This window comes from Anopheles nili, chromosome 2, assembly GCF_943737925.1.
Source record: "Anopheles nili chromosome 2, idAnoNiliSN_F5_01, whole genome shotgun sequence".
Lineage (NCBI taxonomy): Eukaryota > Metazoa > Arthropoda > Insecta > Diptera > Culicidae > Anopheles > Anopheles nili.
The window spans coordinates 41,229,289-41,240,643 of record NC_071291.1 but is presented as its reverse complement, the minus strand read 5'-3'; the positions used below and the strand labels follow the sequence as shown (position 1 = coordinate 41,240,643).

The window sequence follows — 11,355 nt, the reverse complement described above, 5'->3', positions numbered from 1 at the left end:
CGGAAGTTTAGCGTACATTTGTAGTATGTGTTCCACTTCCATCACCCATCTCATTAATTCACTAGCTTTACCATCAAAAACTGGTAACTCTTTGACAAAATCTGGGATTTTACCCACTTGGATATACTCCTCATAGGACATGGTGTTTTCTGTGACCATCCTGTTTTTAAAATATGCTTCCTGACTTTTCTTTTTCCTATCAAAATTTTTAGTCATATACCTTGGAATGCACTTTTTTTGGATTGATTCGTGTGATTACTATCAGGTTTAAGATTCTAATTTTTTTTAAATCCCTGAAAAATTTCTTGAATTGCTTTCTTCACTTTTTTATCGTTCACTAATCTAGCTTAAAAAAAAATAAGGTGACTCACAGTAAAATCAATGTAAAACTGATGAAGCTCATGCTCTGTCGTTCTTCGAGGCTGCTTGATGCTCCGGGTGGTCCTTTTTGGATGGTGGTCCTACTACGGGTCCTCGGCTTCTTTCGGAAGAAATGTTCGCGAATTGCAGTATCCGGTGATCTTGTTAGGTGGTGGTCCTTCGTCGTTTGTGCAGGGTTTATATTTTCAAATCACCTCACTTTGATTTCAAGTCCCTATTCGGGCGCCAGTTAACACTTCCACTTGGTGTAAGGGTTTTTGAGAGTTCGGATTCCTCGGACAGAGTAACGTTGTAGTTATGAGCCAAACTGAGAATGTCTTTATTTTTACATTTTTGTCTTTTTATATGCTAAAATGTTTCTATATTACAATGTGTGGGAACGGGATGGAAGGCTGAGGACATGTTGTTTTGTTGGTTGATTTCTGGTGGTCTGGAATACCTGAAATTTGGGCGGGTGCATATGTTTATTCGGATTCCAGGGGAATTCCAGTACGGGTTGGCGGATGCATGTGTTCATTCAGGTGCAAGGGTACAGGTGATTAGTTTTTATGTCGCTGAGCAGGTAAGCGGTTGCTTATTCGTCTCAGGCTTTTCCATTATTGTAGATATTGTTAAAAAATAGAGGGTACGTGACGGTGGATGATAACTCGCGCACCGTTGGGGAGCTAATCAAGCGGGAAACTACATTAGCGTTGTACAGCGCTTCCCGGCGAGTTTCCAGAAGGTATTGAGTACTGCAGGGTTGAGATACAAATTGTCTTGGCAGAACTCTACAGAAACGCGGTCGGTTGGTAGCATAAAATTAATCAAAAAGTAAACCGTTTGCAATGTACTGATCAAATTCCACGAGCTCGTAATATGATGCTGGTGATCTGATCTTACTACCGCACACAAAGCACTTTATTTATACAAAATAAAAATTAACGTTACAGAGAAGAAAATGTCATCTTTCTCAGTAAAAAATTTACTAGCTTATTCTCTGACTATGCGGTCTGTGAGATGGTGTATCTTTATAAACTATTTAGTAATTATAATAATAGTCCGAAAACCATAATCGGAGTTTCGAAAAATATTAAATGATTTCTTAGTCTACAGGGTTGAGCTAAGAAAAATGCGTAATTTATAATTGTAAGTCTTTTAGTTTTTGAAATACAAGCCCGCAGAGTTAAATTTTGCTCAAAATGAAGCACAAAATAACAAAAAAAAACTAATATTTTAAAACATTTATTGGTTTTTCTCTATTTTTACCGACGTGCATTGTTCCAAATTAGAAACACTACAACAATTCGTCATAGCACAAAACATGTCATTCCTATTGTGTAAAAGTTACGATATTATGTAAACCAGAATCAATTTAATCTTCATATTTATATGAACATATCAATTTTAAAACATAGATACTACTACTATTAAAAAAATTGCTATTAATATTTTAAATTTTACTAGCAAAAACATTATATTAAGTTTTCGTTGCTCAAAACTTATTTCAAAAGTAATTATTTTCAAAATGTTAGTGAAAAACCATACAAATTCTGTGTTTGATATTGTGCCAAATAAAAGTCCTCATAGATTCTAAAGTTTCATCTTTCACAAATTATTCTGTGACTATTTAACTTCAATTTTATGAATGATTTAGGTGCGACCACCCGCGACGAAGAAAACTATTCAAACTTGAAACAATGCATTGCTCTAGTGTCAATGACTGGGCGACTCCATAGGTGATTCAAGTAAAGTTGTAGTATCACTGGCACGACAATTACTGATTAAATGTATTGCTACCAAAATATTTACTGAAAACATGATGGTACTAATTCCTTCAAAAATTCCTATATCTAAACTTTAGGTAACTAAAACTTAGCAGATGAACTATTTGGGGAAGGTATGCGAAGGGAGTATAACCATTACTTGATTTGCATCTGGCATTGATTTGATTAAGTATTTATGCGTATTGTAATTCGTCAATCAACATGAAACCTCCCGTTAACATCTTGTACATTGAACAGATTCAGTGCAAAATTGAGAAGTTGTTAACTTCAATTTGTTAAATTTAACCTTCTAGAACATCGTTCTGTACATTTCAATTGAAACTCTCAGATGCCCACTGTGTGCAGTGTGAGTACACTTGCTCTAAACTTCGAAAACACCCGAATGAAGTCTACGCCCCACGAAAGTAAGGAACTTTCTCTCACATCGCTGCAGTTTCCCTCCTCGTTAACAAGCAAATGCAACCCAATCAATAGAACTGCTTTTAAGAATACCGACGGTGCACGCTGCCTGATTTACCTCCTTCGCCAGCCGTTAGCAAAAGCCACCGTCCTAAACTGCCCGGAAGCGCCATTCCACCGCAAGTTAAAAAGGGTTAGGACGCGAACGAAGAAGAAGAAAAAACACATACATACACACCGGAATGGGGGAAAAGAAAAATCCTAATTCGCAGTTAGTTCTTTCGCATTACAGCGGCGAGGCAAATCAAATCTATTTTCGTAATTGCATTGCAATTTACGATGTCTAATCTTGTTTTGCATGCATAATTTCAGGCGCATTATCAGCGCGCGGCCACCCAATCCCCCAACTCTCGTCCCGTTCCTGTCGCAGGACTCCCGCAGGAGGTCCTTGCGAGCGATTTCAACGCTTGAACGCGACCTGCAACAGCGCAACTGCAGCTGCCGTACATGCGCATGCATGCAAGGATAACATCGAGCACTCGTGCACCATATCCAGCCCCAGCAGCCATACGATAAAGCCGACGACGACGACCTGGCTAGGGCAAAAGGAAATTGTTTCCCGACAGGATAATAAACCGGAGACGACCCAAGAAGCAGGCGGCGCCGATCGACACTCGGTTTTGGCTTCCGTTTCTTCGCGTCGTGGAACCGCCTGATGAAGCCATCAACCGAACCGAACAACCCCCAGGGTGGGTGGAATGGGTCTCAGACGGCAGCAGACACCAAGTAGACACCAACCAACAACGACGGCAACGATTGCAAACAGCGCCATGCAAAGTGGCCATGAAACACGTGGTAACATCCAAACAACAACAAAAAAATAGCTGCCATTTAATTTAAATTAGATTATGAAACTTCCATTTCCAGCCCTTCATCGGAAGTGGCCTCTCCCTGGGTTCGGGTGGGTCGCTGCAAGCTAGTTTTAATTTTGTTACGCCACACGCCCCACACATGCACATGCACATGCACACTTACCACACGCCACCGAAAGGGACCAGGTTCGTGTTGTTGCGTGATAACGTCCTGGCTGGCACCGGGCAGAACTGGGCAAAACTGGGCAGAACTGGGGGCCAACTGAGCTAAACCGGCCAGCCCGAAACCGGCTAAGCTGCAAGACGATGCAAGACGATGCAAAATGCACGGGGAAAAACTGCCTGCTAAGCGCAAAACTTTTCCAACGCCAAAACGCCAACCGCAACGCGTTCAGCAACATTGCACCTTTTCACTTGTTTTGCGTGATTATCAACTTTCATGGCTAGGCGGGGACTGGTCGAGGGGTTTCGTTGGGGGAGAGTGGCCCTTTTTGCCCAGCACCAGTGTGTGTGTGTGGCAAATTAACCCTTCGGTCGGGGGCTGAGCCGGAGATAAAGTTTTTAAATGGTGTTTTAATTTTTGCTCCACACTCCGCTTGTCGGTGTTGTCTTTGGTTGCGTTCGCGCGTGTGCAAACACACACACACACACACACATACACTTACACTCAATTAATGCACTTTAATAACGCGTTTGATCGGTGTTGGGCGTGCTGCAGGTCGCTTGTTGAATGGAGTTTTTTGCGCGTTAGGTTTGCGGAAAAATTGCGCTGAAGAACAAAAATGACAGCTGAATGCATTTGGGTGATTTTGGGTGGTAAGGGCATTGAGCCCATTGATTGCAGAAGAGTCGTAGCTCAATATTGGGTGATCCTTTCGTAGTTTCTAATCAAACGTAACGAGATGAGCCGCGAAGTCCTTTGCTGCCAGAAAGGTAGATTGAAGCGTTGCAAATGGCGCTAAGGACATTCCTAGCTCAGAAAGTCTGACAAGAGAAGCTGTCTAAGGTACTGGCAGTATAAAAAAAAGGCACGAATGTCCTGGAAGCTCAAGATTTCGGAATGGTCCTTGTCTTGATAAATATTGTCCTTGGAATTCATAATTCACGGTCAGTGGTTTAATACATATTCGGATAAGTATTCGACATTGCGTTAAATGAATTATAAAAATGGATTTTTTTTTAATTTTAACGACATACTACAGCACGAACTGAATCTACCTTTTTCAACAACAAGCAATCTTCAATAGTCAGACAAAGAAACAACACACACAACACCTGCAACGCAACAATAACCCAACAATAATAGACAAAACGTACAAACAGTGCACATTTAACCGAGTCCGAAATTTAACCGAGAATGCCCGGGATAAGGCAAATAAAGGGAGTAAATGCCCTTTCGGAATACAATAACAAAACAAAAGGTGCTGGTGGAAAATGCTTTTCGGATGATAAAAATGTAACATCAGCGCTATACACAGACCTGAAGACGTTATTTTTTTTGTTAGAACAAACACCACACTATTGTTGATCAATCAACATACAATTTTAGCTTCGAAAAGAATGTGATTTGTTCGATTATTTATCAGGAACGGCGATAAAATCATGGAACCCATCAGGCGAGAGGCATTTGGAACTTATTTCATCCTCGGCTTGCTAGTCATATACTTTCAAGGCGGCACTTTTCCCGCAAAAGATCCTCACCAATGGCTCACGACCATTTCGATCGCCACCATCGCGATTGCACATTATCTTTCGCTCGCCATTCCGTGGCGACTAAATCGAGCCATCCCAACCCACTTGGAGGTGGAGAGCGTTCTATTTATAATCCTAATTTATATTCCTTCCCGCATTTAAAAAAAATCAAGAGAGACCCCTCGGAACTCCGGTAATCCGGACGGATGGAGCAAAACCCGGAGCGTCTTTCGAATAATCCTTTTCCCTGCCAACCCGTGTCCGGTAATCGGTGGTAATTATTCATTGTCGATCGAGGATTGTGCGCCACGCTGCGGGTCTAACGAGTCGGGAAAACTGCCTCTCTAAACGGATTGTCACCGCACGTCTGTGTGTGTGTGTTTCTCTCTCACTCTCTCTCTCTCTCTTCCACCAGTGCCGTACATTTTTTTCTCTCGCTTCGGTTTAGTTCCACTTCTCGACACTGATTACAGATCCATTTCGCACCGATCGATTGCTCCGTGGCTCGGTTGCGAGAGAGAGAGAAAGGAAGAGAGAGAGAGAGAGAGAGAGAGAGAATGAAAGGGATACCCGGAAAAACGCGTACCGATGGAAGCTTACAAAAAAAAGATGGGGCCCATCCCCAGCCGGTACCTAGACAAATAAAATAATCCGAAAGTAAACGAAATGCCCGGCCCGAAATCGAGCATTGTCGGAAGTTTTAGATTAATTAAAAAGTATATCCCACCCCGCGTCGGGGGTGTGGGTGCATGCTATCACCACCGCGCTTTCCCAACACAAGCCCCCACAACCCCCCGGGGGGCTAATCCCAACCCGTACCGGCACCAAACAAATGAGGGTTGGCCGGGATCTTGACAACGATTTGTAGCAAAAGCATGGGCAAAGCGAGACCGGTCGAGTGCCGCTCGAGGGGTGGGAAGAGGGGGAGGGGGGGAGTGGGAGCTGGTGGAAGGAAGGGTCAAAGGATGGATCGAAAAGATTGATGAATTACAACCACTAATTATTCTGATCGGTACAAATGGCGGGGGTGCGCCATTCACCGCGAAAAAGGGCTGCTGCGAAAAAATGGGGTAAGAAACGGGTGAGTGGGTGGGTGGGGGGAGGGTGTGATTACTTGGGGGGGGGGTGGAAAGCAACCCAAACATGCTTACAGCGATCCGCCCCGATGGACCAATGGCCCAAGAGCAACAAGGATGTTTTTCAGAAGCGAAAAGCCACCATCCACTGGGAATTGGCGTTCGACTCAAACCTAACCCCTAATGGCCCACCTTTTTGGTTTGGGGGGGTGGGGGAGGGCGCTAGAGATGCATTCCACCCATCCAGCGTGCGGGACTGAATGATAAGGACGTCTCGCGTTTTATTGCCACCAGGAGTTGTATCCCGTTCGGTTCCGTTCGATTGGATTCGATTTTTATTTATACCTCGAGTGGTGGGTGTTTTTTTTCTTTCTTTCTTTCTTTCTTTCTTTCTTTCAGCAAACCATGTTTTCTTTTTGACGCACCAAAAGCGAAGATGCCGGTGATTTTTTTCTCCATTTTATTTATTTTTTTCCTTTCCCCCCCATGCACCAACACTTACAGAAAGAAAACTCACTTCCGTCGGTCCACAGCGCACTTCCGTGGGCAGGATATTATTGCGCTCGCAATCACGCGCTTCCTGCCGCTTTTCCAGCGAACCGGTACTTTCGCGATAAGAACTCCACTGGGAACCACCAGCGGGTTTCACCGGGGGGGGGCCACCGAGGGGACCTTTTGTCTGCACCTGAGCGGGTGTAATAAAGGATGTGATTTATTTTTATCGATGCAATGAAAGCATTATTCGAGCACAGCTTCTTTCGCTTTCGCTTCTTGTTGCATCACGCTGTTGTGTAGTTGTTTTTTTTTCTCCTCGTTCTTTCTTTCATTTTTTTTTTCACTGACCCCATCTTCTTTCGTTGCTCCTCTGGTGCGGTTCCTTTTCTTTCACCTGCATATCTCGTCCTGCAACAGGAGCAAACCAGCGAGTGGGGGGGAATTCTTCCGGTTTTTTTTGCAATATCCGTCTGCGAAATGGGAATAAATAATCTATAGCGCAATCGTATCAACCACTAAACGATTGAGAAGGTTTTAATGTCGTGGATTACGTTGTTGTGCAGTGCTGGTGGCAGTTGCGAATAGAATCTGCTAGTCGTTCCGGGGGCGTTAAGATACATTAGCATGGCGTTAAGCGAAAATAATCGTTATGTTACTTTGTAGCTATCCGATGGTGGATAAATTGATTTCCTATTTTTGATGGATTATAATTAAAGCATGGATTATTATAGATTATAGATTAAAAAGTAAAGCAGGAGTATAATTTAAATATGTTTTTACCTGACCTGAATAAAATCGTACTTACGGCCGAAAGAGAATATATAATAGGATTATATTTAATTTTTCATCCTGAAAACTGCAAAAACATCGAGCTGAAGATTGAAAGAGTTCATAATCGTCCTTGGCTCTATTAATTACCATATTTTATCGAATATAGTGCGCACTTAAGGAAGAAAAGCTGATAAAATAATACCTCCCCACTATCAAGTCACCAAATCAGCAAGTAAGATGAGCTGAATAATTTTGTGCAGAGAAAGATGTACCGGGTGAAACAGCCTCTATGCTGATGATTAAAGATAAAATAAATATGCTTCGAAAAGTTTATTTCCACAAAAATACTCTCCTCCACAAAAAAAATACGATAAAACACGGTGCATTGAATTCCACGCGACGCACTCATATGGAAAATGTTACGTTGATTATTTTTTCAAACTGCTTCGCATGGCCTACTGCACCAGTCATTAGCACTGCATTTCCACTGCCGTGCCTATCAAAGGAAACATTACTTGCATTTCTGGTCACTTAATAAGTCAACCAATAGAGAAGGGCTCGTAACAGTAAAAAAACCCACAGCATAACTTTTTCTTTTTTTCATATTGCTTTCATCGCGTTCAGCGTGGCGCAACAAACTGCAGACCATTGTGTTTGAGCAGGATATTCCTTGGAATTGCGGTCGGAGTCCTTTCACCGTCTCAAAGCATCCCCTTCGGCGAACCCTTTTATCCCCCCTAAGGGCCACTCTAGAAGAGAGCCAACCCTTTCCACGCCATCCAGCGTTTCCCACTGGCCCTAATATTCTCTTTTATCAAAAATGCCCACATCCACTAATTATCTCTTCGTTCATCCCACCACCGGCAGCGCTGCGTTTTGTCTTTGCGCCGAACGAAACTTTTCATCATGTTCGGTAATTACGATTGCATTGAATCCGGATCCGCGCCTGTTAATTATCCACCCACCCAAATCCACCCGCAACGGCATCGCAAGTGCTGCCCTCCCCCACGTGGGGCTTTTAATTAAACTTTGCTCGCGCGGAAAAGATGAATTAACGATTTTTGTGTGCGAATTATTTCTCGCATCATTCGTCCCCACCCACGGACACGTTGCGTTGTCGCAATCGCAAGGTCTCGGTCCGCATTTTGTTTCCAACGTGGGCCAGCCCTTCATTTTGAGTGTCACGTAGTGAAAGATTTGATACAACCACCTACCCACACTCGAAGGGTACATGGCTGCGTCATGGCGAACGCGCAAAAAGGGTTGCATTTTTCAGGCCCGCACCCGTGCACTCACGAGGAAGCGCAACCCGAGAACTTGAAGCACTGACCGGGGGTGAACTGGCATCAGCTTAAGTCAACCGCAAGTGCCCGCAGATTGTTGACGCGCAGCAGCAGCAGCAGCAGCAATTTAGAAAACTCATTCCATCCCTTCCAGGGAGAACGTCCGCCAGCTAGCCTAGCTATATAAAAGCCAGCGTGGTTGCGCGAAAACATTCGCGACTGCAAAACACCCTTTTTGCACACCGGCTGGATGCAGCTCTCGTGGCTTTGTGCGTTTGTGTGCCTGTGTCGTAGCAATTAAATTCGTGTACCACGGACAGAGATTGCGGTAAAAGCCACCCACTCGACGAGGGGGTCCTTTCATCTGCATCACGTGCCAACATTCACGAGTCGCGTCGGGTGCATCTCAGTGCTTTTTTCTTGTGCCTCCACTCTTTATTTCGAGCACATTGCCCGTCGGCGGTGAGCGTGAAAATCTCCATTTTAATTATTGATAACGCACGACCCGGCAACGTTCGTTCGTTCGTTCGTCCGCGGCCATTTTTCGGCGGAAACCCCAGCCGGTGGAAAATTAAATACGTATTGCCGCAGACGCAGAACCGAAGGGCGTTTTCTCACCACCCCACCCACGGAATGGCTACCTTTGGCGTAGGGAAACACCGACTGTTGCTGGGGTTGCTGTTGATGGTTGGACAGGACTTTTCCACCCGGCACGTGCTCGCTGATGACACGCCGAGACGGGACGCGAACGTGAGTGTTTTGTCTTTTTGTCTTTGCATTCGAGCAATGAACCAGCAGCCCTTAACATGCGGTCCGTTTCAGTATCCACCCCCGGAGTTGCTGGAAAAGATGAAACCGATGCACGATGCGTGCGTAACCGAGACGGGCGTCTCCGAGGGTAAGGCGTCGGGTCTTTTTTATGAATAAATCCACCCACTTTTCACTAAAAAAAACCCTTTATTTCCAACACCACCAGACGCTATCAAGCGGTTCAGCGATCAGGACATCCACGAGGACGACGCGCTCAAGTGCTACATGAATTGTCTGTTCCAGCAGGCGGGCGTCGTGAACGATAAGGGCGAGTTTCACTACGTCAAGATACAGGACTTTCTGCCCGAGTCGATGCACCTGATCACGCTCAACTGGTTCAAGCGGTGCCTGTACCCGGTGGGTGAGACCGCCTGCGAGAAGGCGTTCTGGTTGAACAGCTGCTGGAAGGCGAAGGATCCGGTGCACTACTTCCTGCCGTAACACCGCACCGAGTTTCGTGCTGTTGAATTTCATCCAAAACCCAATAAGCATCGTTGCATTGTTGAGTTATCTTTTCTGAAGCCACAATAAGCAGTTGCAGTTTTCTTCATTTGGTTAATTTCGTGTTTCCATCGCAAACGTAACCTCCTTTTTTGCGCCCAACTAATCCAACCGTCAGTCTAATTGGCTACATTACGACGGATCAACTAATTTTCGCTCACTTCTCGCTGGACCTTACGAGCTTTGTTTTTTGTGGGGCACTTCAGGCCTATCTGAAATTCGAATTACTTTTCCCCCCAAGTGGCCATTGTGGGCAGTAAACCCGTGAAAGCTCATTTGGGAAGGCTTCGAAACGAGCTACTAAACCAAACAATGCCCCAATGCCGCTTTATTGTCCGCCCCTGAGTGTTGCGTTTCCTCACTTCCGGTATCGGCTTGATTAGAGAAAGCAATCTCCCTGGTCGGCGAAGCATCCGTCCAACCGCCCGCGGCCAGGAGTAAGAAATTAAAACTTATTATCAGCGCCTAATTACGCCAGCCCACCAGGGCGAGGAGAGATGCAAAAATTTGGAATATCATTAATCAAAGTTCTGTCCAAAAAAGGGTCCCGCGCACCGAGCGTTGGCGGGAAAAACTTAAAATTATCCCCCAACGCTGAAAGCGCGATGCGAAAAGTTGTAGCGAAACAACAATAACAACGTCACCGATCGAGCAACCACCACGAGCACGGAGCAGATGCCCATGGGACGCGAACATCCGACATCCGGTGGGGCACCGGACGTCTGGCAGAAGTTGACACCTAAAAACCGGACCCAGTGTTGCCCGTGGAAACGCCAACGCAAACAACAATCGCGTTGAGGAGGCACCGGGTAGCAAAAATAAAAAACACAGTAAAACTTCGTTCTGATAAAGTATCGCCGTAATCAAGCAAATTAAAATGTAAATGAAGAGCCCGAGTCGTAAGTTTTACACCGGTTCCGTGAACGGTGGCCAGTGCCGGTGTGGAATGGTTGTAGGTGGCACGGCAGCACTTCTATGGCATCCATTTGACTAATTAAAAAATGCGAGAAGAAAGCAAAAATGTACCTCCCAGTGACGGTGATGCACCAATGCAAGCCCAATGCACACAGCCGCAGACGCAGCCTTGTGTAATGAGAAAGTTCAAGAGCGTGCGCTGAAACGACGAGAAACAATAAACCTCATCCCGGCGGACGCGAGCCGTCGTTTGATTCATGGCGGTGCTTCAAAAATGTTCCGCCACTAAAGCCCGACGTAATTGAGTGGAATCTTTAGCCAACATGGTAGTTGGTCGCATTGCAAACGCATAGTTCAGGTATAGAAATGTGCGTAAACTTAAAGCAAAGAAATT

At 44.9% G+C, this 11,355-nt stretch overlaps 1 protein-coding gene across 1 annotated transcript in view; it reads right to left on the bottom strand.

Annotated features, from left to right (window-relative positions):
- Positions 1–6,935: 6,935 nt before the first annotated feature.
- LOC128720013 (synaptogenesis protein syg-2-like) overlaps positions 6,936–11,355 on the bottom strand; it is a 30,856-nt gene continuing 26,436 nt past the window's right edge. Inside the window, exon 8 of the mRNA XM_053813659.1 lies at positions 6,936–7,371. Within this exon, the coding sequence (XP_053669634.1) occupies positions 7,345–7,371 (27 nt within the window). The 3' untranslated portion in view covers positions 6,936–7,344. The remainder of the gene's footprint in view (positions 7,372–11,355) is intronic.